Source organism: Delphinapterus leucas, chromosome X (assembly GCF_059928025.1).
Source record: "Delphinapterus leucas isolate spDelLeu-1000000601 "Yukka" chromosome X, BTC_Dleu_Yukka2, whole genome shotgun sequence".
NCBI classification, from domain to species: Eukaryota; Metazoa; Chordata; class Mammalia; order Artiodactyla; family Monodontidae; genus Delphinapterus; species Delphinapterus leucas.
In genome coordinates, this window is record NC_143150.1 from 74,236,959 (window position 1) to 74,264,291 (window position 27,333).

Below are 27,333 nucleotides of genomic sequence, written 5' to 3' on the forward strand. Positions count from 1 at the left end.
AGACTATACAGACAAGATCTCACACAGAAGCATACACATACACATTCACAAAAAGAGGAAAAGGGAAAAAAATCATAGATCTTGCTCTCGAAGCCCACCTTCTCAATTTGGGACGATGTGTTGTCTATTCAGGTATTCCACAGATGCAGGGTACATCAAGTTGATTGTGGAGCTTTAATCCGCTGCTTCTGAGGCTGCTGGGAGAGATTTCCCTTTCTCTTCTTTGTTCTCACAGCTCACAGGGGCTCAGCTTTGGATTTGGCCCTGCCTCTACACGTAGGTCGCCTGAGGGCGTCTGTTTTTTGCTCAGACAGGACGGGGTTAAAGGAGCCGTTGATTCGGGGGCTCCGGCTCACTCAGGCCAGGGGTGCGGGGGGGGAGGGAGGGGCACTGCGTGCGGGGCGGGCCTGCGGCGGCAGAGGCCAGCATGACGTTGCACCAGCCTGAGGCCCGCCGTGCGTTCTCCCGGGGAAGTTGTCCCTGGATCCCGGGAACCTGGCAGTGGCGGGCTGCACAGGCTCCGCGGAAGAGGGGTGTGGAGAGTGACCTGTGCTTGCACACAGGCCCCTTGGTGGCGGCAGCAGCAGCCTTAGCGTCTCCCGCCCGTCTCTGGGGTCCGCGCTTTTAGCCGCGGCTCGCGCCCATCTCTGGGGTCTGTGCTTTTAGCCGCGGCTCACGCCCGTGTCTGGGGTCCGCGCTTTTAGCCGCGGCTCGTGCCCGTGTCTGGGGTTCGCGCTTTTAGCCGCGGCTCGCGCGCGTCTCTGGAGCTCCTTTAAGCAGCGCTCTTAAACCCCTCTCCTCGTGCACCAGGAAACAAAGAGGGAAGAAAAAGTCTCTTGCCTCTTCGGCAGGTGCAGACTTTTCCCCGGACTCCCTCCCGGCTAGCCGTGGTGCACTAACCCCTTCAGGCTGTGTTCAAGCCGCCAACCCCAGTCCTCTCCCTGCGCTCCCTCCGAAACCGAAACCCGAGCCTCAGCTCGCAGCCCTGCCCACCCCGGCGGGTGAGCAGACAAGCCTCTCGGGCTGGTGAGTGCTGGTTGGCACCGATCCTCTGTGCGGGAATCTCCCCGCTTTGCCCTCCGCACCCGTTGCTGTGCACTCCTCCGCGGCTTCGAAGCTCCCCCCTCCGCCTCCCGCAGTCTCCGCCCGCGAAGGGGCTTCCTAGTGTGTGGAAACTTTTCCTTCTTCACAGCTCCCTCCCACTGGTGCAGGTGCCGTCCCTATTCTTTTGTCTCTGTTTTTTCTTTTGCCCTACCCAGGTACCTGGGGAGTTTCTTGCCTTTTGGGAGGTCTGAGGTCTTCTGCCAGCCTTCAGTAGGTGTTCTGTAGGAGTTGTTCCACGTGTAGATGTATTTCTGGTGTATCTGTGGGGAGGAAGGTGATCTCCGCGTCTTACTCTTCCGCCATCTTCAAGGTCCCCCGGGAATTGACTCTTGGATTAATTTCCACTCACAAAGGGCCCCTGCACTGGACTGGCCTATGGAGAGGGTGGCTGACCTCAAAATCACCTTAAAACAATGCTCAAACAAAGGAGAAACTACACTCATACCTGGATGAGAAGAAGACAACAGCAGAAGTAGACAGCTTGCCCAAGATCTTGGACCTGACTCATATGATCATTTATAATGTTTTCTTGACTTCTTGGACCCTTGCATATGAATCAAATATTTTCCCACCATGGGCATGATCCTATGCTTGTTTTAAAAAATCAATCCAATCGTTGGGTTTGTGGCCAATTACCTGTGTCTAGTACTTCTGTGTTACCTTGGTGTATTTCTCCACTTGAAGGCTCTAATTGGTTGGCTCTTAGAAAATTTACTCTAGAAGAAAGAAATTATAGTCCTGTTTAGGCCACTAGTGATATTACTAGGTGGGATCCCCTCACCTAGCCAATTAATAATACCTGCTCCGACTTTGGCCATAAATATGAATTTTCCTCTATTACTCAGGCTCAATCAGAGCAACAACCAAAATTTCAGCCAAGGAATAATACCTCCCACAATTATGGGATGGATTTATGTAGTTAACACCAGGCTATGGTAATTTAAGTAATTTAAACTTAAGCCTTTAATTAAAGGTTCCTCTATACTGGGGACAATTAAATCCATACTAGGGATAACCAGCCTAGTAACACTAGGAAACTGGGCTGGGTGCCTTATGGACAATGCCAATATATAATTTCCCTTAAAGGTAAGGATCGGTACAGAACAGAGTAAGTCAGATGACCTGGGATATACTGGGTTGCACCTAATGGAAGTTCTTGACATATATTCTTACTTATGACCTTACTAATCTGCTAGCTATATTGTTTTTTATATTGCCTGTTTTACAAAATTGTTGTTTCTTACATTACCAAATGTGTGACTGAGCCTCTGATAAAATGATGATATATGGTTTCATGTAAGATCAATGATGGTAATGATGTAACTCTAGACACGGGAAGAAGCAACAACAGCAAATATTTTCCTGGACCGTAAGAGAATAGTAAGACAGGTGGTCCAGAGACTTTTGGCTACTGTGAATAAGGCTTAGTCCAGGAATAGCGCATTGAGTGACCGAGCAGTGAAATCTTCGCCAGACCTGGGAATGAGCATTCCTGGCACCATGGGATGAAATGGTCATGAAATGCCCCCCAAACCATGATCAAATTTATGACCCTGAAGGGGCCCTGCCAACTGAAAATTGACACTTGCCATCTGCCTCTGCAAGGATTAGGTCAATGCGCACAGCAGCCACTGACCTTCAACACCCCCTGAAAGGAACTCAGGGAGGAGATCAGGAATGAGGCACTCTGTGCTCTGGGAAAAACTGGCAGAACAGGTCTTCAGATAGATACTTTCAGGAGAAGCTTTTATGACCCCAAGTTCTTGCATCTTCTCATATCTAAAAAAGCACTAAAATCATTAACGGTGACATCTGCTTTGGCCATTAAGGAGAGAAATGCAACTGAAAGTCAAAATGGAGTAGCTGTGGTTCAGACATCCAAGGAAATAACCAGGTGACACTATGGGTGTGATTTCAGACAAGTCAAGTCCTTGTATTGCTAAGAACTTGAGTTTTCTGAGCTGTGTCAGACTTGGATGACACCAGCCAATCTCAAAACAATGTCTGCTGGCAGCTGGCAACTGCAACCTTACTTTTTAAAGGTGTCCTCTTGTAACTATTACATTTTTAGACAATGAAATTGTTTTAGATCATACATTAACAAAAAGAATAAACATGTATGATGACCAATAGCACTTGCTCTCTATGTGTAAATACCACATTAAAAGTTAAAACCTACTTAGATAAAACTAGGCAACTGGTCACCTGGCTACAAGGCTCCCCAAAGCGCCAGGTCCAGACTGGGTTTCAGGCTTATTCTCCTGAAAAGAAATGAGATTTATTTTGTCTATTAAAATTCCAGTTGTCACTCCTCCAACTACTTTTAATTTGGTCTGTTACACCAAAATGGCAGACCAAGGGATTGAGATTTTAATCATACGAGACTAAGATCCAGGACTTGGAACTCAGAAATATTTCCAATTCAGTGTCTATTCTCCAAACTGAGGCAGCACTATGCCCCATTTTAACAGGAAGATGCCAGAGCCGTCGTTGCCCAGTTCCCTGAATTAAAACCGAGCAGGACTTTGTGGGGCTCCAGAGTACAAACCCTTTCTGTGTCCCCTGTTTCCTGTTTGTAGGATATAGACTTCATTCAGCCTCCTAGACCTTCCCTGAGTTCCAAAGGGCAGACTCAAACAGTTTCTAATCAGGGAAGGGAAGGGATGCAGAAACGGGAGGAGCAGTCAAATGGTGGTGCAGCCTTGGGGCAGGGTCCTGGTTCCTCCTCAAGGAATATGCATAACAATATCTTTGAGTCCTTCTGCAGAACTGGGGCCCCCACTCAGGTGGAGGATGGTAACTTCAGGCTGAGCACAAGATTCCTTGGAGCACCACCCAGTTACCATGCCACAAACCAATCAGAAGAAAGTCACACACCCTGCAGTCCACATCCCAAATTTTGCCTTCCTTTTCTGGGCCTGGTGATGACCATCCTGTTAGGCCTCTTGTTTGGCCCCTGTCTGTTTCAACTGCTTACAAGGTTCATCTCCAACAGGGTCCAACAGTTTCAAGCTAAATTGTTACTACAAGGGTGAATGCTGGTTTCGGGCACAGAATACCTCGATTTAGATCAGGTGGAGAGAGACTTCTACTCTACTGGGCAGGACTATGCCCACTCTCAGCAGGAAGTAGTTACAGAAGAAACAGACCTCTGCCCCAATTCCCAAGAAGTATCTTGAGTATGAAGTCTCAGGCGGGAGTTGTTAGAGGAAACACTGACTGAAACCGCCCACCCTGGCCAGCACTACAATAACCATTTGCATGAGTTATTTTATGACAGGAGGTCCTGGTAAGGAACATGGAACTAACAAGCCACCACCAACAGGAAAAATTCAGGAAACGTCAAAAGGAGACACCAGTCCATATGTCCTACCAACCTCCCAGAATCCTCCTCGCTGGAATTCAGCTTTGCTGACTGATGTGTGCGCCACCAGGAAGGACCCTGAGTCAGAATGACTGGCCAGAGACAACCTGAAAACTAACACCACCATCATAAAACCTGAGACTGTGAGCCACGTGGAAGAGCAGTCCTCCTGGGTTCCCTTACCTTCCTGGTCTCCACCCAAGTGCCACTTCCCAATAAAGTCTCCTGCTTTGTCAGCACAGTGTCTCCTTGGACAATTCACTTCCGAGTGTTAGACGAGCCCACTCTCAGGCCCTGGAAGGGGTCCCCATTCCTGCAACAAACCCAGATGGATGATCAAGCCTCTACAGGATCTGAAGCTTTTATTCAAAAAGGACAAAGAAACATCACAGATCCAAGAATGCAACAACTCCAGCTTCAAATGATGCTACGCCAGGGATTTCAACCCATCCCACCTAACAAAGGGGACCATCAACACCTGCTGGACAAAGTTGTTGCTTCCTTCTACTCCCCACTCTCCACCTCTGTCAACAATCCCAAGACCCCTATCTCTGACAGATAGTAAGGAGATCTGGACCCACAGGTAGGGACAACACCCATGCTCAGCTTGAAGCAGTTACATAAGATGGACCGTTGGTCCCTCTGCCTCTTAAAAGATTTTAAGGGTCCCGGACTCCTTGAGAGGGGAATGTTACAGCAGGCAGTAGCTAGATATGAGCAGAGAAATGGAGGCAGGGGCCTGATGGCAGGAAATCACACATCTTGTAAACAGTGAGGGTCCATGGGCAGACACCACAAGAATATACAATGGCGAAAAGACAGCCTCTTCAATAATTGGTGCTGGGAAAACTGGACAGCTACATGGAAAAGAATGAAATTAGAACACTCCCTAACATCATACACAAAAATAAACTCAAAATGGATTAAAGACCTAAATGTAAGGCCAGACACTATCAAACTCTTAGAGGAAAACATAGGGAGAACACTCTATGACATAAATCACAGCAAGATCCTTTTTGACCCACCTCCTAGAGAAATGGAAATAAAAACAAAAATAAACAAATGGGACCTAATGAAACTTAAAAGCTTTTGCACAGCAAAGGAAACCATAAACAAGACCAAAAGACAACCCTCAGAATGGGAGAAAATATTTGCAAATGAAGCAACTGACAAAGGATTAAACTCCAAAATTTACAAGCAGCTCATGCAGCTCAATATTAAAAAAACAAACAACCCAATCCAAAAATGGGCAAAGACCTACACAGACATTTCTCCAAAGAAGATATACAGATGGCCAACAAACACATGAAAGAATGCTCAACATCACTAATCGTTAGAGAAATGCAAATCAAAACTACAATGAGGTATCACCTCACACCACTCAGAATGGCTACCATCAAAAAATCTACAAACAAATGCTGGAGACGGTGTGGAGAAAAGGGTACCCTCTTGCACTGTTGGTGGGAATGTAAATTGATACAGCCATTATGGAGAACAGTATGGAGGTTCCTTAAAAAACTACAAATAGAACTACCATATGACCCAGCAATCCCACTACTGGGCATATACCCTGAGAAAACCATATTTCAAAAAGAGTCATGTACCAAAATGTTCATTGCAGCTCTATTTACAATAGCCAGGACATGGAAGCAACCTAAGTGTCCATCAACAGATGAATGGATAAAGAAGATGTGGCACATATATACAATGGATTACTCAGCCATAAAAAGAAACAAAATTGAGTTGTTTGTAGTGAGGTGGATGGACCTAGAGTCTGTTGTACAGAGTGAAGTATGTCAGAAAGAGAAAAACAAATACCATATGCTAACCCATATATATGGAATCAAAAAAAAATAGTTCCGAAGAATCTAGGGGCAGGACAGGGATAAAGATGCAGACATAGAGAATGGACTTGAGGACACGGGGAGGGGGAAGGGTAAGCTGGGACGAAGTGAGAGAGTGGCATGGACTTATAAATACTACCAAGTGTAAAATAGCTAGCTAGTGGGAAGCAGCTGCATAGCACAGGGAGATCAGCTCGGTGCTTTGTGACCACCTAGAGGGGTGGGATAGGGAGGGTGGGAGGGAGACGCAAGAGGGAGGAGATATGGGAACATATGTATATGTATAGCTGATTCACTCTGTTGTACAGCAGAAACTAACACACCAATGTGGAGCAATTATACTCCAATAAAGATGTTAAGAAAGCAGGAACCTCCAGACTGACAGTAAACCACACGTTTTGGGTGATAAGTGTCCTGGAAGCAGACAAAGAAAGGTGGGGAAAGACAGGAATCTCCTATGTCCGAATGTGACCTGTTGCTCATTATGCTCTCATTACAATAAAATTAGCCTTACAGATGAGAAGTACCCATCACGCACTGACACCATGATACTTCTGATCTAAGCCAAATAAGAACAGAAATCCCTCCTCCCCTCAGGAAGACAGAGCTGGGATGAAAATCAGGGAATACGACCCCCAAACCCCTCCTTCCCCAGTGAATACTCTGCCCCTTTATTTGTATGCCCCTCATAACCGGCTTGCCAGAGAAACCCAGGGCAGCAGCTCCTCACCCGTTTGTCTGCTCTCCCTCTGAGAGCGTATTCTTGCTTAAATAAATCCTCACTTTACTTTCTTAACTCCCTGCTTGTCTCCGAATTCTTTTGCGACAAGGCAAGAACCTTAAATTCACTGGGAGCAGTACTGTTTATAAAACGGCTATTATAGCATCTGGTAAATATTTGCTCAGTAAATGTGACTTCCTAACTTGCTACCTGTGCAATCCTACACAGCATTCAATATTTTCTGATGACAATATATCTGAAAACAGTATGCAGGAAATATCCCCATGCCTTTCAGCACAAGAACAGGCACGTGCAAATTCTCCTTTTCCAGTGTTTTTTATTTGCACATTTAATATTCACAAATCATTTTACAGATTTATTCTTTTCACAGGTTCTTTATTTATAGGAAAAATCAGGATTAAAACAGAGCATCAAAGAGGACCAAGAAATTACCAGCAGAGATGGTGCAGAATACAAAGGCTCTAAAAGAGAACAGAGTGAACAAGAGCAGCGTGTAGCCACTTCCTACCAGGCTGGAACACTGACTTCATTAAGGCAAAGCCTTTATTTACTGTGTTATTTCTTTACCCCACCTAGTTTAACCCAAATAGAAAGGCATTCTATTTTCACACTACTGCTCTCTGAGGTCTTAGGAATATAGCTGGTACTACATGTGACCAGAGGCATCCCTTGACTATAAACACCTGAATAGACACGTTAAATTTTGATGTGTTAACCATCCCACTGGGAGAATTAAAACAAAAGAGGCAGAAGCTGCTTGATTCTTAAGACTTTGAGAAAAGGGGGAGGGGTGTATGTGTCTGGTGGTGGGAGGAGGGGAAAGAAAAGGGGCTCAAGGAGGAGTGAGGGCAGCAAACCTAACTCTTCCCAATGTATAACCGCTGTGTCTTTCTCAGATGCTAATATAGTATTCTAGTACTCAGAAAAAAACGAGTTATTGACCTCCAGTGAGCTGTACGTTGTAATGGCTAGTAACAGGGAACATACCCTGGGGAGGAGGTGTATTCATTTCATGCGTATAACAATGCAATTCAAAACTGTGTCCTACTATGATCTCAGCTAATGTGTTTTCCTATTTTAAATCAATTCACTGTGTAACCTTAGACAATTTACTTAACCTTTCTGTGCCTCAATTTTCTACCAGTGAAATGAGGATTGTACCACTTTATGCTGAAGATTGGAGGAGATGCATAAAAAGCACTTAAGAATAGTGCCTGGCCAAATCCATAGAGACAGAAAGCAGACTGATGGTTGCCAGGGGCTGGGGAAAAGGGAAAAAGGGGATGACTGCTAATGGCTTTGGGGTTTCTTTGTGAAGTGATGGGAATGTTCTAAAATGAGACAGTGGTGATAGTTGCACAATTATGTGAATATACTGAAAAATCACTGAATTGTATACTACTTTAAAAGGGTGAATTTTATGGTAAAGTGTATCCCAATAAAGCTGTTACAAAAAATTCTTAAAAAAATAGAGTAGTGTCTGGCACACAGTAAGTGCCCAATAAATGTTAGCTATTATTTGTAGTAATATTATTGTCACATTATTATTTAGCCATCTTATGACCTAAGTAAATCCCTAGAAATTCTTTATTTTTAATAAAAGCCCACGAATCTAAAAAAGTATTTCTAATTTACATATATGCATTAACATTCACACATTTATTTCTATCCAAATTGTCTCAGAAATGAACAGTTTAATTAAGAAGCACAATTTCAGTATTTTACTCTGGAATAAAACAACTGCATGCAATGGATGTCTGATCATATCACGATAGGCTTTAGATAAATTTCAATGACTTGATGTTATCCAAGAATTGGAAATGATGGGAGATTTTCATTTTCATCTCCAGGAATAAACAGGAAGTTCAAATACAGTAAGTACTTAGATTATATAACGTACACAATTAAACCTTCAAATATAGGCTTGTTAGCCTTCTAATCACATTTTGGGGGACACTTTATAAAAAGACAAATACAGTAAACAGTAAAATGCTTACTAGCCCCATGCTCTGTGACCCCCTCACCTTGCCCAAAAGAAAATCCCCACAATGAAAAGATACAACTCAACTCATGTAATAAACCACTTAAGAGGCAAAAGACTTGACGATTAATGATTGACTTTTAAGACTACACTGCAAAAAAGATGTTCACATCAATTGAGTATTTATAATCTGAACAGCAATTAAATCCAGTCTTCACCTTCCCTATTGCTAAAGAATATGACAACGGAGTCTCAATCTCAGAAGCAGGAGCAGCAAGTGATAAGCCACGATGGCAGTAATGCACATCACATGCTTGAATTTCATCTAAAGCGTGAAACCTTCCAATTCCCAGAACAGGGTTTCCTTTGTTGGAGTCCCCTTCCCTTCTAGTCTTCCTTTCTATAATTAGCCACGTGCCTCTGCAGCAAATCAGGGAAAGCTGTGTTGAGGGTTACAACTTCCAGATACTCAGGTCTTCTGTGACAGAAAGCAATGCACTTTTTTGAATATATTAAGAAAATATTTATTTATACCCTCAAATTGACCACTCATTTTCAGAAAGATAATTAAATCTCCATTTTACCCGCCTTCATTTAAATCAAATAAAACCATTCCCTAAGTCACCCAAAAGCAACAGATTAAAACACAGAACAAGTTGCCTTAACACCCAATATGTATAATACCCCCCTCACACACACACAAACCCCACCAAAGTTGTGGCCTTAGGAATTTCTGACCAAATATTTAGCCTGAGTAAAATTCAGTGAAGATTTAATTCCCTTTTGAGAAGCATGATTATTTCTTTAATTTTACATTATAATCATTGGGATAGATTACAAAACAACTCTGGAAGAGAGATGTTTTTAGTGGGAAGTTAGAAACTTTCAGACAATGGAAATGGATGATAATTTAGGACCAATTTTAAAATCAGAACCAGTTTCAAAATATTTTCTTTATCAAGACTGAAACATTGGCTTTGTCCTAACAGGGTTTATTTTGAAATTTAAAAGGGAAATTGAAACAAATACATAACCAAAATATCTAGACAACGCTGAGACAGAGGGGACCAATTTTGTAATGCTCTGTAATTGAATATCATTCCAAGTACTCATTTGTCCTAGTATTGTTCATTTGGTTAATCTGGGGATGGAGAAAGTATATTTTAAAAATTATATATCTATGCATAGGTCATCTTTAAATACCAGTGAATAAATATTAAAACTCCATGATAAAGAAAAAATGTGGAATAAGAAATTCCTATCTTTATAAGTAACTATATTTACAATGAATGTTTTCTGCCTGACTCCTAATCTTTGTCTATTAAGAGTTTTTCACTGTGCAATTTATAGAAGGCAGCAGCTCATATTACCTTAAAAGAACCCTGATTAGCTCAGAATCAGCCTGTCCCAGACACTCTGCTCCCTGAAAAGCCTTCACACTTGTGTGCATAAATAGCTGAGAATACAAGTAGGTGCACATGTGCAAAAAAGTACTTCTCTAAAGGAGAGCTAATTGGCTTTACAAATAAAGTCTAAAACCAAGAAAATAAACTGCTATCCCCAACCCGAAAAACACACCTAATGAAAAAACTGCTAAGCCCACTATGAAAAGGCGGCAGCTGTAAACTCAACTCATCCTACCTCATGCTCTTAAGCATCTAGTTGTTCTGTGAAATCAGCCATTAGAACACTAAATCCCTCCATGTTTACATGGTTAAATGCAGCCTTTGATTTAGCTTTACTATTTAGTTAGAGGCCAGACTACACAGAACAGCAAGAAATTCCTTACAGCTATGCGGTATCCAAACTGCCTCATTCTGCCCTTAAGAGAAGGTGCCCACATGATAATATGCATTAGGGACCTACCAATCTAAATTTCTGAGGTCTTCTACTTGGGTAAGTTCAAGCATTGGTCCACTGAGAGCTTCAGTCAAAGGAAAATTACAAGTTGACTGCTAACACCTTAGCTTGCATATGCAGAACTGGGGAGTAAGATTAAAAATTAAGAGTGTCCAGGCACAGAAAGAAATGAAATTGAGTTATTTGTAGTGAGGTGGATGGACCTAGAGTCTGTCATACAGAGTAAAGTAAGTCAGAAAGAGAAAAACAAATACTGTATGCTAACACATATATATGGAATCCAAGAAAAAAAAAAAAGTCATGAAGAACCTAGGGGTAAGACGGGAATAAAGACACAGACCTACTAGAGAATGGACTTGAGGATATGGGAAGGGGGAAGGGTAAGCTGTGACAAAGTGAGAGTGGCATGGACATATACACACTACCAAACGTAAAATAGATAGCTAGTTGGAAGCAGCCGCACAGCACAGGGAGATCAGCTCGGTGGTTTGTGACCACCTAGAGGGGTGGGATAGGGAGGGTGGGAGGGAGGGAGACGCAAGAGGGAAGAGATATGGGAACATATGTATATGTATAACTGATTCACTTTGTCATAAAGCAGAAACTAACACACCGTTGTAAAACAATTATACTCCAATAAAGATGTTAAAAAAAATTAAGAGTGTCACTGAGCTGCTATTAAGCATGGCAGAAAGGTGACTATACAGAAAGACTAAAAAAGCCTATGTTTTAGATGTCCTTTGCTTCTTTTTAAGCAACAAGTGCAGAATTTTCTCTAATCAAAATCTGAATTTTGCTTAGATGTTTTCTCCTCCCACGTCTGTGTACCCCTTTCCCAACCTCTGTCATTGTCTTTTTAAGCTTAAGAGAAGTAAAATAGACTATCCCTTATTATTTATGAAAAGAGAGGCATATTCTAATAGTCATAAGGCAATATGTTTAAGAGCTGCACCTGAACTGGTATTCTCAAAACTGAAAATATAGTTACCAACTCTATTCAACTTGCAGGATGTATCCATGTGCTTCCCAAGTCATTGGTTGTCACCCAAATGGACCACAGTGACCCCATCATGCCTTAAGGAGGCATTATATTGTGTGTACTATGCACACATATTTTAAAGAAATAACATTAAGAAGGAAAGGACGGCCTTTCAAACATCAGTTCCTTACATAAATGGTGACGGTGCTTTATGGTTCCCTTTTAATCTCCTCATATACCCAGTTACCAAATACCTCCAAAATTAGACAAAAGAGGGCCAAAGGCAAAACTCCACGGTGAATTGCATCTTTGAAATGAGCTTTGAAATCCCTGGTTTTTAATTTCCATTTCCTGATTTACTGAGGAGTGAAGGTGAGAATCATCCAACTGATGACAAAGTAAAACAAGAAAACAGGATAAACAGCAAGGGCTTTGCGGTTTGGAGGCTGGCTATCAGCAAGGAAAGCTGTAGAGGCTAAACAAAGCAAAACAAGACAACAAAAAGGAATATTTAATACAATAAGACTGTCACAACTACTAACATTTACTAAACTTGAAGGGGCCTGACATAGTCTGGGACACAGAATTATATACTATAAGTTCAGTTACATTTGTGATCCTCAGAGAAAAAGGCATTTGGCAGCATAGTTTTCTGGACAGCTGAGGGCTACCTGTTTCAAGTATGAAAGCTCTGAAAGGTTTCAACCATTTAAGATGGAAACCTTTCTAAAAGGGGTTTCTTACCCTTTTCTGACAAGTTACTGAGCTGTGCTAAATAGGCTTACAAAACTCCTATGGCAAATGGCCTCACACTGCTGTGTTTTTTGAGTACTTGTTCTTAATAAGTTATCAGCTCTTTTAGATGCCAATCCTCTTGTCCATCCAGGAAACATATACTCATCTTTTTACTCATCGATAATCACCCTTCAAGGAAACCTTTCCTGAACAGCCATCTGGTATCCTGCCACCCCAGGTAGAACTGCCCACTTACCTCTTCTGTGTCCCCACTATACACTGCATAGACTTCCACTGCCCACCTGGAAAAGCTTTATGCCTAGATTGTGAACTCGGAGGATAGAGACCATGCCTAGCACAATGCCTGACACACAGTCTGTGCTTAATACATATTTGCTGAATTACAGGAACTTCTCCCTCATCTAAGATTCTACTTGCTGAACCACTGTGGGCCTGGACACTTGATAACTAAGCTATTCAGAACTACATGTACAGTAAATTATCAGACTCTAAGTGAGGGAATGAGGGGCTCTTCCATGGGTAGTTAAAGCACCCAAGCTTAATACAATCCTTGGAATATCAATTCTGGCATTCTCAGACCTTACTTTTGGATTACTTCTTGGCTTTTAACCGTGTTCCAAAGAGATGTTATTGCACATAAAAATATTAGGTAGTCTGTCTATCCCATTAAAAAGAAGCTAGTGAACACTTCCAGTTTAAGGTGGAATTTTAAGAGAATTTTAGGAAAGTACAAACAATGAGCAAATAGCATTCATTGCCAGTGCTACAGGCTCTCACTAATCTTTAGCAGAATTTTCTACTGAAGCAGACAGTACTATGATACTTAACAACCTATACTGGGAGGTAGTATAGTACATTTCTAAACAGGTATGTGATCCGGTTGGGTTTGAAACTTGATTCCCCTATTCACTAGTTATGTGTCCTAGGGCAAGTTGCTTAACCTCTCTGGGTCTGTTCCTCATCTATAAAAATGGGACCAATAATAACTGTTTTTATTTATTAGGGTTGTTGTGAGGGTTAAATGAGATAATACGTATGAAGTACTTATGAAAGTGCCTGGCCTACAGTAAGCAATTGGTAAATGCTGGCTATTATTATGATTAATTTGTCAGGAAAAGGCTCAAGCCATTTCTCAAGTCACCTATGCCTCCTATATGCCAGGACTAAGCTAGGTCTAGTGTAATCTCCTTTTTCAACCCTATCCACTATTTAAGGATTGAAAAGAAAAAAAGACGTGACTCTCCACATCTCGGAAGTCCAGATAGCCAACTCAGATAAGATGAACATTATCCCTACTGAGAGAAGACGGTTCTATGGATGGCACTGGCAAGAATCATATCACTCATATGTAACTTATAAGTTACACTCCTCCTCATCTGATCTTCATCTCTAACTCATGTTTCGGTCTGCTCTGTTACTGTAGAGATAAGTACGTTCTTACCTACTATAGACCAGGCAAACATCACGATCACCACAAAAAGCCGGACCATGAAGTTTATTGGTCCTGGCTCGGCCAAAAGTACCAGCCGGCAAACCAGCATTGCCACCGTCAGGGGAAGTATACAGTAACCCAGCACACAGAGGCTCTGGAAAAAAGATCTAAAAAACAACATACATCCATAAAGATCATAAATATAGCTGATCTGTATCATGATACAGTTTATTACACAGATTTCTATGTATCATGGATCATTACCTTCCTTCAGATACATAATACCTATACCCTAATGTTGATTTTATAAGGATAGGCCTCTGTATTAAACATGTGCTTTAGTTTTGCTCTCCCCATACTCTCCTCCTCTCTGCTTAAACTCCTTAAGAGTCAGCCCTCTAGTATCTAGATGATCTGCTCTAATTCCTAGGGACCTCCTTCTCCCACTGAACCTCTAAGAATGGTGTTTCTTAATCTTTTGTGGTTTACAGACCTATTTCAGAATTTGTTGAAAACTATGGACCATCTGTTCCCAAAGACAGACATAATCTTCTAACACAAAAAATTCTGCCTATGATTTCAGGGGCTGGAGCGAGAGCACTGAAGCTTATCAAAGGACCCCAGATAATTTAAGGTAATTTAATTCAACTAGGTTATCTCTGTTCAGTGGTTTTAAGAGAACCTTCTTTTTGGCTCTCATTTATTTTGATTTTTCTTTTTGAAAAATATATAACTAGCCAGACTTCCTTAAAAATCTAAGATATGCAACCTGGCAAGGGAAAAGGGATGCATTTTAATAATACTCACATGTTTCCTCCAAGAAGTTTTGAGTTGAGGGTGATGGTAACTGCACCAAACCAGACAATGACAAACACTTCTGCAAACTGGGGCCCTCCATCTTTTTCGCTATCTACAGAGCCTCTCTGAAGCATTCTGTGACAAGGAAATGGCATGAGAATTGCCTAGTCTTTTATTTAGAGCAACAAAGTTACAGCATGGGTTCTCAAACTTTGAATCAGGGAGCTGCCCTAAACCTCACCTGAAGATCTATAATATGTAGGCTGTACAAAAGGAAAATGCCTGAAGTATATCCCTTATTTCAAATTCCAAATGCCTCAGGACTACAAGAGGTGCTCCATTTGACCTCATGGGAATGCTTAAATGGATTACCGAAGACCTTTTTTGGTTAAGCAGAGGGTATAAACTGAAGGGCTAAATATGGCTCACAGACATGAGGTTGTTGGTCCATACAATACTTAAAATGGTCTTAAATTCAAGTTGATGTTATTTTAAAATTGGGAGGTATTTCTGGATTTTCTTGAAAAATCATAAGAGTTTCCAACACTGGACCTGCATTCCTACATGGCAACAATCAGGTGCAGTTGACACAGCAGCAGATTCCTTCACAAGGGCTTCTGGTAACCAATTCGCAATGCATGCATGTACACATTTGAATTTGTAATCCTTGGGTTAAGGTTCTAGTTCTGGCATTTAAAAATGGAAGCAGTCTATAAACCTATTTAGTTGTTGATTTTTTAAAATCAAAACATACAGATCATCACGAAAAGGCTTTACTTTGAAACTGAGTAATTGAACAGTCACTTATATCCTCTCTAAAAATTTCACAGATGTAAACTGCTTTGAATTTTGGACTCAGAACACTTGTACCCTGTGTCATTTTTTTCCAGTAACAGAATAAGTAACATCAAACTCACAACCTCTTACTACAAAGTATAGAGAAGTCACACAGTAAGTCTTGTCCTGCTATGCTATGTGCCAGTACAGGCTTTTTGTATTCTATGGTTCTGCATACTCTATTCCAAGTCCTGACAATCCAGTGCAAAGAATGCTGGCCCTCATCACTTGTTGTCTGGAACTCCTATTGCTTCAGCATGGTATGACAGAAAGAACATTAACTGGCCTGGAAGGCAGGAGACTCAGATATTGATCCTAATTCTGTCACTAGATATGGAAACTGGAGCAGATCACTTGATGTTCTGGGACTCCAATTTTCTTCTCTGCAAATAAGTGGTATTAAACTCCATAATCTCTAAGGTTAATCTTTCAAAACTAAGAAAGTGTATGCTCAGAGCTTCTAATATAAACCCTTTCATCAAGGCACTGGATTGTTTCCCTTGATATGGTTATTAAAGGCATAAGATAGAGCACTCCACGTTTTTACCTAAATTACCATGTGCTTGACTTACATTTAAAAATGGGTAAAGAAGCCAGTAAGAAACTTGAATTTAAAATTATAAAAGGTTCGGCCTGGAAAGGACCCTCAACCATCTCCTTTTATAGATATGGAAAAGGAGACCCAGAGAGGTTACGTGGGAAGAGACGTGTAATAATTGCAGAGGTAGAGAATGGGCAGTCAAGGAAACCTGAGGTTGAATTCCAGGTCTACCACTGAATATTTGACCTTGGTTCAGTTCTCAATCTCTTTGAACCTGAGCTTGTTTGTCAAAAGAGGAAAAATATTCACTTCTTGTTATGAGGATAAGAGAAGGTATTTAAAAGTTTTCTGTAAGCTAAGAAAAATCATTATACAAATTTTGGTTATTAGTGGCCGAAAGTCACTCTGCTGATAGCAAAGTTAGGATGAGAACTCAGAACTGAATCCTCCTAGTGCAGTATTTTTTCCACTCTACCAGTGGTTATATTCCCCTCTCCAGCGGAACTTTGCTTTCCTTCTTCTGTCCTTTCCCTTTACATACAATGCATATGGAAAACATAACACTTTGAAACATGATCTTGCTTTGAACTCTACCACTTCTACTCTAATTTATTCTCACTTATACTTTTAGTAAATTTTAAAAGTATTATGTTTGCAAATAAACAGTGCTTAAACCTACAGATACTTAATTCACTTAGCTTAATGAGGTACATGAGTGTGAATAAATGTTGAACAGAAATGGCTAAAACAGGATAAGAAGTCATTGGTAAATGAAGGTGGGCATAATTTTCACATCTTTAAATTCCATCACTCTTTGAATTGATCTAGAAAACTACTTGACTTTTTAGATTTAAATACATAAGGAGTACAATATGTCATAGAAGTCCTAAATGAAATATTCAGTCAAAATCCCTTTCAATTTTGAAACTCCATGAAAAAAATCTCATCTATCTCAAATGACAAAGAAAGGAAATATAAGTACTTACAATGCAAGCGTCACACAAAGGATCAAAGGGCCCCATAAATCCCCTACAAGAAAAGACAGAAGACTGTTAAGACACAACCATGTAGTGTTTTCTGTCTTTATTCCAATATGTACCTCTCCCACTCTTGGAATTCAGACATCAAGGCTCTCCCTGTCTGCCCAAGCCTTCCGACCTCTGCTATCCCTCTGCTGACCCTCTCTGCTCCCTAATTCTGAATGCCCTTCTTCATATATCCTTTAAATTTTGTTCACTTCACATCCCACAAATCACCCCTCTCCCCACCTACTAAGCCACATTCCAGCATGCTACAGTTAAAGACCAACGAGTAAGGAGTCAAAAGACATAAGTGCCCTACCCTGCACCATCAAAAAGAAGACTAAAGCCAAGTCACTTTACCTATCTGAGACTACATTAGACAAGGCAAGTATAATCAGGTTCACCTCACAAATATGAAAAACAAAGCTGGGAAGAAGAGACGTGCCCAAGTTTCCGTAAACAGTTAAGTGTGGGGGTGGGACCAGAACCTAGAACCAAAACCAGAATCTTCTGATTCCTACTACAAAGTCCTTTCCACTCTGCAATACTGTTTCCCTTTCATAATTACTACATTGAACTAGCACAGAATTGCTGTTCTTATAGGTGAAAAACAGCCCAACACTGGTAATTTCATAGGGTTAAATGTTAACAAACAACATGAAAACTTTTTGAAAACTATAAAGGCTCTGTCAACATTAGGTCTAATCACTGTGGTTCTCAATCAATAGCTGTTGGGTGATTAATAAACCAACAGTTCAGTAACATACAGCTTAAAGCACAACTATCTTCCTCAAGTAATATGAAAAAAGGTACATATACCACTTCTAACTTTAACCTCACTTGTACATAACTTTATGTGAAAGAAGTGTGCATATGTACATACTTACGTCTTTTTTTTAAATAAGTAATTTTGACACCACTGTGGAAAGTTTGTTAAAGATGTAAAAAAAGAAAAACCATAATCCTAACACTCTAATAAACTATTGTTAATTAAATAAGCAATAAATTGTTAAAATTTATCAACTGAAAAGCTGAATTCAAGTACAACTGACATTAATACACTGTTTTTTTAATGCAGTGAAGACTGTTTTTAATTTGTAAAAGATTCATAACAGTATTTTAAAACTACTCTTATTCTTGTGAAATACATAAAACACAAAATTTACCATTTTAGTCACTTTTAACTGTACAGGCACGGAGTATATTCACTGTTGTGCAAGCACCACACCATCCATCTCCAGAACTTTTTCATCTCCCAAACTGAAACCCCAACCCATTAAACAATAACTCCTCAATACCCCCTCAGTCCCTGACAACCATCATTTAACTTTCTTTCTCTATAAATCTGACTACTCTAGGTACCTAACATAAGTGGAATCATATATGTCCTTTTGTGTATGGCTTATTTTACTTAGCATAATGTCTTCAAGGTTCATCCAAGTTGTAGCATGTATCAGGAATTTCACTCCTTTTTAAGGATGAATAATAACCCATTCATATATGGCATACACCATGGTGTATATAACACACTTTGTTTACCCATCCATCCACTGATAGATTTAAGAGTTGTTTTCACCTGCTGCTATGAACACAGGTGTGCAAATAACTGTTTGAGTCCGTGCTTTCAATTCTTTTGGGTATATACCCAGAAGGAGACGTGCTGAATCATGCGGTAGTTCTATACTATAAATTTTATACACTATAAAATTATGTGGTAATTTTTTGAGGAACCACCATGTTGTTTTACACAGTGGCTGTACCATTTTACATTCCCACCAGCAATGCACAAGGGTTCCAATTTCTCCACATCCTCACCAACACTTGTTATTTTCTGTTTCTTTGACAATAACCATCCTAATGGATCTGAATTGGTATCTAATTGGATAAGACAGTTTTTCTGAGGAAGAAACTTCAACCTCAGAACAGTTAACTGTCTTATCCAAGATCACACATTATTCAAACACTGATTTGCCCATGCTCTTTCCACTACATACAAGCTGTAGCAAATCATGTGTCAGCTTCAACCCACAATGTACTATGTTGAAAAAGATTCTGACGCTGCATCCAATTGCCACACAGTGATGGCACATTTGCCACATATTTGACATCCTTATATTACAGCTGAAATGCTGCTAAAATAGAAGGTACACTCATGTACAACATCACTGTTACTACTCTTAAACAATAGATTCAATTTTTTTCTGACAAAGGGTACTAAGAAAAACCAAGAATGCTTGAAAAGAAAAGGTCTAACAATTTTAAGAATAAATTCTAAAAAACAGCAAAATTTTCTGCAAACACTGTTTTGGAACTCCTAAAGAAAGCAGTCAACAGACTAAATGATCATTCTGAAAATAGAAATGTCAATAAAGTACTATTAATTTGTTAAACCTGTAATGGGTATTAGCTATTATTCTAATTTAACATTTACACATTTTGTCTTTCCCTTGGAAATCATTAGCTCTTTGGTTGAACAAAGTCCCTATGTCTTTGCCACTTCCAGAAATATTCTTTGCAGTGTCTATTATAGCAGGTGAAAATATACAGTCTATATTTATTGATGAGGACAATATATTCAGCAAAATCTTCCAATCTCTGAAATTCCATCCTAAATTTTTAACTTTTTTCAAAAACTTCATTTATGTATTTTTTCATTCTGCAAAATGACATCAGTTTTATTACCGCAGAGCCTTTGCCTTATAAAATACTTATGATAAGGTATGATGAGAAACAGCAAAGCCTCAAAATCCTTATATACTTACAATCTCTCAAAAGAGTATTGCTTTTCCTTGGGTACAAAACATGCATGAATTTTTTCCCAACAGCTTTTAGATCACGCATCTGAAAGATATAAACAACTTGTACTGTGATGACCAAGGTTGCCAAGCAGCCCCCTCACTTAATTTGCTAAAATTTCTTTTATTTCAATCTCCTGGGAGCCCTTCATTGAATTTTAGAGCTATAACTCCAGTTTAATTCCTTCACTATACAAACAAACCAGAGAGGTCGGGTTTTTCTATTAACTCCTTTTTCTATTAACTTTTCCTATTAACTCCTTAAGCCAGCATCTAACTCTTTACCACATTCATCAGTTCTGTTTTGAGTTTTTAAACTCCACAGAAGAGAAACAAAGCCCTCCTAATATGTTACTTAAAGAAACGAAAATAATAGCACTAGTAAAATCTGCTCTGCAAAACACAGCACCTAACTGTCAGTTCATACATGATGAGGTCACAAGGGGCAATCAGCCTGCTCCCAAGCTAACACATTCTTCACAATATGTAAAGTCAATTAATTTTCAACATTCCCATACATTCTGGCAAATGAATCCTAGAAGCCAGATTTTAAAAAATCAAGACATTTAAAGCAGGGTGCAGTCATATAAACATAACCTCTCAAATTACAGTTGAGGTAGTTCTGTCCTAATTTAGAAATTTCTTCATGTCATTAATAGTTCTTTGTAAACATGACTTTTAATGGTTGTTTACCATTCTACCACATAGATGTAACATAATTTACTTAACTGATTACTCTTCTTTGCAACTTTCCCCCATTATAAATATTGCTGTAACAAACATCTTTGTATAAACATTTTTCTGTATTTTTTAAAATACTTTTGTATTAAAAATTTTTTTCCTTATACTATACCTAGAGAAGCGGGAATTATCACCTCAAAAAGATTGGACATTTTAAGTTCCTTAATATCCATTACAGCCAAACTGCTTTCCAAAAAGGCTGTACCAAATTATTCTCTAGGGGAGAACCTTAAATGTCAATAAATAAAATACACTGAAAACCAGTGAACCAAACAAAAATATTACAAAGTGCTATTAGCTATTTAGCCCCATGACACTGAACAGAAGTTCTCTCAACTTGTCTAACTTACAATGGTATTCTGAACAGATTCATTCAGTGTGGAGCTGTCAAATTCCCGAATGCGAGATCTCATGGGAATGGTGATTTCTCCTTCCACAGGGATGTCTTGTGAGATAGATATATCTGAAAGGCCTGCAAACTGAGAAGAATTAGGGACAAAAATTTAAAGCCTGTAATAAACTGTAGGATTCCCCCAAAGACATCATCATTTCCCAGAGAGCAGGACCATGTCTTTTTGTAGGGTTTTATACAGTTTTTAAAATAAGGTGTTAGCTCACCAGACATCGAAAAATGCAGTTCGCTAAAATTCTCAAATGCTTATTTCTTTTAACTTAAAGAAGGAGATGGCAAACAATGGAAAAAATTATAAAGTAAATGGCATAGACTTTCTTGCCCTCAAATATCTGGTTTCTTTCAAGCATGAAATCTTCTTTTTATATCTTTATCAGAGTATAATTGCTTTACAACGTTGTGTTAGTTTCTGCTGTACAACGAAGTGAATCAGCTATATGTATACATATATCCTCATATCCCCTCCCTCTTAAGCCTCTCTCCCACCCTCCTATCCCACCCCTCTAGGTCATCACAAAGCATCAAGCTGATCTCCCTGTGCTATACAGCAGCTTCCCACTAGCTATCTATTTTACATTTGGTAGTGTATATACATCGATGCTACTCTTTCACTTCGTCCCAGCTTCCCCATCCCCCACACCCGTGTCCTCAAGTCCGTTCTCTATGTCTGCGTCTTTATTCCCACCCTGCCACTAGGTTCATCAGTACCGTTTTTTTAGATTCCATATATGTGTTAGCATACGGTATTTGCTTTTCTCTTTCTTACTTCACTCTGTATGACAGGCTCTAGGTCCATCCACCTCATTACAAATAACTCAATTTCACTCCTTTTTATGGCTGAGTAACATTCCATTGTATATATGTGCCACATCTTCTTTATCCATTCATCTGTCGATGGACATTTAGGTTCCTTCCATGTCTTGGCTATTGTAAATAGTGCTGCAATGAACATTGGGGTGCATGTCTCTTTTTGAATTATGGTTTTCTCAGGGTATATGCCCAGTAGTGGGATTGCTGGGTCATATGGTAGTCCTATTTTTAGTTTTTTAAGGAACCTCTATACTGTTTTCCACAGTGGCTGTATCAATTTTCATTCCCACCAACAGTGCAGGAGGGTTCCCTTTTCTGCACACCCTCTCCAGCATTTATTGTTTCTAGATTTGTTGATGATGGCAATTCTGACCAGTATGAGATGATACCTCATTGTGGTTTTCATTTGCATTTCTCTAATGATTAGTGATGTTGAGCATCTTTTCATGTGTTTGTTGGCAATCTATATGTCTTCTTTGAAAAAAATGTCTATTTAGGTCTTCTGCCCATTTTTGGATTGGGTTATTTGTTTTTTTTGATATTGAGCTGCATGAGCTGTCAAGCATGAAATCTTAACAGGATAGAAGCTAGTAAGATTGCAGAACTTTTAGTGACATTTCAGTGATCACATCTTAGCACAGCCACAATTCTGTTGCACTTCTGCTCCTTAGTGGGCTCCAGTGGCCTCTGCTGGCTAAAAAGGAGCATTATGTGAAATCTAAAGGGAAACTGGGAAGAACATGGAAATAGCAAAACACATCATTATTTATACTCTTGTTACCAGATTACTGGCAACCACAGATCAAATAACATTTCCAAAGTGAACTGCAAGATTGCAAACTTTTAAACTCTTACGTTCATATGCCAAATTTGATTACTGTGACTGAAACTCTAGAATCTTCAAGTTCCTAAGAAAACAGAAGCAATCCCTTCTCATATGGTTTTTGGCCCAATGTTTAGTGGGCAATAGTTACAGGTAAATGAAATACAAGACAGTATACTAAAATTTTAGGAAGAATAAGGTTGTTCAAAGAACTTATGAAAAGCAGCTTCTCAGTCACATTCTTAATAAGGAAATGCAGGGCTTCCCTGGTGGCGCAGTGGTTGAGTGTCCGCCTGCCGATGCAGGGGACACGGGTTCGTGCCCCGGTCCCGGAAGATCCCACATGCCGTGGAGCAGCTGGGCCCGCGAGCCATGGCCGCTGGGCTTGCGCGTCCGGAGCCTGTGCTCCGCAACAGGAGAGGCCACAACAGTGAGAGGCCCGCATACCGCAAAAAAACAAAAAACAAAATCCAAAAAAAAAAAAAAAAAAAGGAAATGCAAATTAAAGCTACTTGAAAATTCTTCACCTGTTAGACCGGCAAAAATCCAAGTTTGACCACACATTCTGCAAGTGAAGCTGAGGGGTAAAAGCACTCACACACTGCTGCTGGGGAGGTAAAATGATACTAGGCCCTATTGAAGATTAATCTGGCAATATCTAGTAAATTTATATATGGATTGCTCACCACTTTTAGGAGTCTAAAGTGGTAAAAATACAAAAAGTCATATATATATATATATACATACACACACACACACACACACACACACACAAGGCTCTTCATTACAACACTACCTGTAAAAGCGAAAAACCTGAGAATAGCCCAAATGCCCATCAACAGAGAACCAGTTGAATAAAGCATGGTATGTCCACATAATGGAGTGCTATGCAGCTGTAAGAAGGAATGGGTATATCTCTAAAGAACTATTATGGAGTGTTAAATTAAAAAATAATGTGGAGGAAAGTCTGTATACATGCTACCATTTATCTGAGAAAAGAGGGGGTACAAATATATATATACATATCTGAATATCTTTTAAATATAAGAAATAAGTCATGTAATGTGACCTGTCACATGTAATGTAAGAAATGTCATAGATTTTTTTTAAAAGAGGCTTCCTAATTAGGAAAGGAGGGAATAAGGTGGAGGAAACAAGTAGAGAAGTTAGTCTTCTTGGAACACACATTGTTCTGTATATATAACTTGAAATCATATAAATAACTTCACAGAATTATGAGACAAAATTAAAATTTAAAAGCAGTCCCAAAAACTGAAAGAGAAATGAAACAAATGAACCTACTGAATTAAATACACAACCACACAGAGAGCAACTGTTTCAAGTGACTTTACAACACTGTAATTTGACTTCCAGTTAGGATGTAGAAAACTGGAATGAGCATCCCATCCACTAGAACAATGAGAAAAAGCTAGACTAACTACAAAATCATAACTTTCCTTGAACCCATCAGAGAGCTGAGGTTGTAGGGCAACCAAGTAGCATGAATGAAATCTAAGGAAAGACAGGCACTTACTTCCAAGAAGAGATGGGACATGAGCACTGGCTCAACTGTAGCAAAGCACGAGAAGACAACAACACTGGGCATCACACAGATGATTAAGAATTCAGCTAAAATTTAAGATGAATTGCTAAAGACCAAGTGTTGACTGGTGTGAGAGTACAGTGTCCCTGGAAGCATTAGACACAGGAGGCATTCACACCCACTTGCAGGCTCTTCTCCACAGACTTCCATTGGTCCAGGTGTAAGGGGAGTAGCTGCCTCTTCTGAGGAAAGCACAGAGACTGGCTCAGACCCTTCTCCCCTACAGAAAAAGAGACTTAAAGCTGCTGGGGGAAGATCAGCAAACTCTGTTGTCTCCAGAGCACAGGTGAAAACCCACTGTGGCTGGGGAAAGGGAAAAGACAAACCTCACTACTCCTGGAGGAGGGGTGGGAAATCATCCTGAGGCCAGACTATTAGAGTCTCCCTTCAGCTGGGGGAGAGACAGGATCACTGAGAAAGTCTCACCCAGGAAGACTCAGGGACACATGACCTACCTAAGGCAGAGGCTGGACCAAAACAACAAAGAACCTCCACCTCCCAGGTACCCACCACAAGGCTAGCAAGTATGCAATAACAAGCAATAGCAGTGTAGTGCTAAGGGAGGGGCTAGAGCTTGGAGAGAAACCGACTATCTTATGCAGGGGCAAAGGGAATGCAGAAAACTAAGCATGGAGGAGGAACATTAAGAAAAACACTGGGAAAACCTAGTGCCCACCCTAAGCACAAGGTAATAGGGGAGGAATTTGAAGCTGATGATGCATTGAAGGTTCCCATATCAAGTACAAAACCCAAATACAGTTCAACTCCTTAGTATATTGGCTTAACCCCCATAGTGACAACTTAGCAGAAAAGATGTGCCATTTCCAGGCAGTCTCTACTGTTATACACGATGGCCAGTGATCAATAAAAAAATTACCCCTTCCCCATAAACACACACACACACACACACACACACATACACACACACACACAGGGAAACAACCTTCTGTTACAAGACAAAGCAATTAAACCAGACTCTGAGGTGACCCAGGTGTTAGAATTTCAGAAGAAAAATTTACCATGAATACAATTAATATGTTTAAAAGGCTCTAGTAGAAAAGATACATGCATGAATGATGATGAATTTCTGCCAAGAGATGGAAACTTTAAGAGTCAAATGGTAATGCTAGAAGTAAGTGAATATAGTAACAGATGAAGAATGCCTTTGACAGCCTTATCAGCAGACTCAACAGAGCCAAATAAAGAAATCGGTGATAGGTCAGTGAAAATTATCTAAACAAAAACAAAACAAGAAGAGTTAGAAAATTAAAAAATTACACACATCAAATCATTGTATTGGGGCTTCCCTGGTGGCACAGTGGTTTAGAGTCCGCCTGCCGATGCAGGGGACACGGGTTCGTGCGCCAGTCCAGGAAGATCCCACATGCCGTGGAGCGGCTAGGCCCGTGAGCCATGGCCGCTGAGCCTGCGCGTCCAGAGCCTGTGCTCCGCAGCGGGAGAGGCCACAACAGTGAGAGGCCCGTGTACCACAAAAGAAAAAAAAAATCATTGTACACCTTAAACTTGTACAATGTTATATGCCAATAATATCTCAATAAAACTATAAAAAACCAAAAAAGAACACCCCAAAACAGAACAGAGCATGCAAGAACTGTGGGTCGATATTAAACAGTCTAATTTGTATATTATTGAAATCCCACAAGAGGAGAAAGATAATGGATCCGAAAAAAATATTTGAAAAGATAACAACTGAATTGTTTCCCAAAAATAACGAAGACATCAAATGACAGATCCAAGCCCAGAAATCCCCAATCAAGATAAATACCTCGGGCTTCCCTGGTGGCGCAGTGGTTGAGAATCTGCCTGCCAATGCAGGGGACACGGGTTCGAGCCCTGGTCTGGGAAGATTCCACATGCCGCGGAGCAACTAGGCCCGTGAGCCACAACTACTGAGCCTGCGCATCTGGAGCCTGTGCCCCGCAACAAGAGAGGCAGCGACAGTGAGAGGCCCGTGCACTGCGATGAAGAGTGGCCCCCACTCACCACAACTAGAGAAAGCCCTCGCACAGAAACGAAGACCCAACACAGCCAAATAAATAAATAAATAAAATTTTAAAAAATAAATAAAAATTATATTTAAAAAGATAAATACCTAAAGACAAAAGCAAAAATCCACAAACCTAGACACATTCACACTACTGAAAACCAAAGATAAAGAGGAAAACCTTGAAGTCTGCCAGAGAAAAAAGACATTGCAATCAGAGGAAACAGGTAACAGACATCTCACCCAAAACTACACAAGGCAGAAGAAAATGGACACACCTTTAGAGTGCTGAACAAATAAAACTGTCAACCCAGAATTCTAAACCCAGCAAAAATAGCTATTAAAAATGAAGGCAAAACAATGACATTTTTCAGATGAGCAAAAGCTGAAACATGCACTATAAGAAATGTTAAAGTATGATCTTCAGAAAGGAGTATGATATCAGAAGGAGATTTGGATTTACACAAGGAAATGAAGATAACCAGAAGTGGTTTAAATGAAGGTAAATATAAAAAATATTTTATTTTTAATTATTCTAAAAGATGACTGCCTAAAGCAGAGGTCACCAAACTTCTTCTGTGAAGGACCCAAATAGTAAATATTTTAGGTTTTGAGAGCCAAATGGTTTCTGTTGCAGTTGCTCAACTCTGCCACTGTAGCATGAAAGCAATCAAAGACAATATATAAAAAATTATGTTTGGGGGGCTTCCCTGGTGGCGCAGTGGTTGGGGTCCGCCTGCCGATGCGGGGGGGCACAGGTTCGTGCCCTGGTCTGGAAGGATCCCACGTGCCGCGGAGTGGCTGGGCCCGTGAGCCATGGCCTCTGGGCCTGTGCGTCCGAAGCCTATGCTCTGCGGCGGGAGGGGCCGCGGCAGTGGGAGGCC

At 40.4% G+C, this 27,333-nt stretch overlaps 1 protein-coding gene across 3 annotated transcripts in view; it reads right to left on the minus strand.

Annotated features, from left to right (window-relative positions):
* Nucleotides 1-27,333, minus strand: part of YIPF6 (Yip1 domain family member 6) — a 73,624-nt gene that overhangs the window by 31,475 nt on the left and 14,816 nt on the right. The window contains exons 2-7 of one of the 3 annotated variants that reach the window (XM_022561036.3): nucleotides 21,147-21,275; nucleotides 20,023-20,101; nucleotides 17,225-17,267; nucleotides 14,870-14,995; nucleotides 14,072-14,229; nucleotides 7,351-9,513 (exon numbers count right to left, since the gene is read on the minus strand). In XM_022561036.3, coding sequence (XP_022416744.1) covers nucleotides 9,488-9,513; nucleotides 14,072-14,229; nucleotides 14,870-14,995; nucleotides 17,225-17,267; nucleotides 20,023-20,101; nucleotides 21,147-21,275 — 561 coding nt within the window. In that variant the 3' untranslated portion in view covers nucleotides 7,351-9,487. Of the gene's footprint in view, nucleotides 1-7,350; nucleotides 12,350-14,071; nucleotides 14,230-14,869; nucleotides 14,996-17,224; nucleotides 17,268-20,022; nucleotides 20,102-21,146; nucleotides 21,276-27,333 lie in introns of those variants that run through there. The other 2 variants (XM_022561035.2, XM_089904448.1) reach the window with 2 other exon arrangements.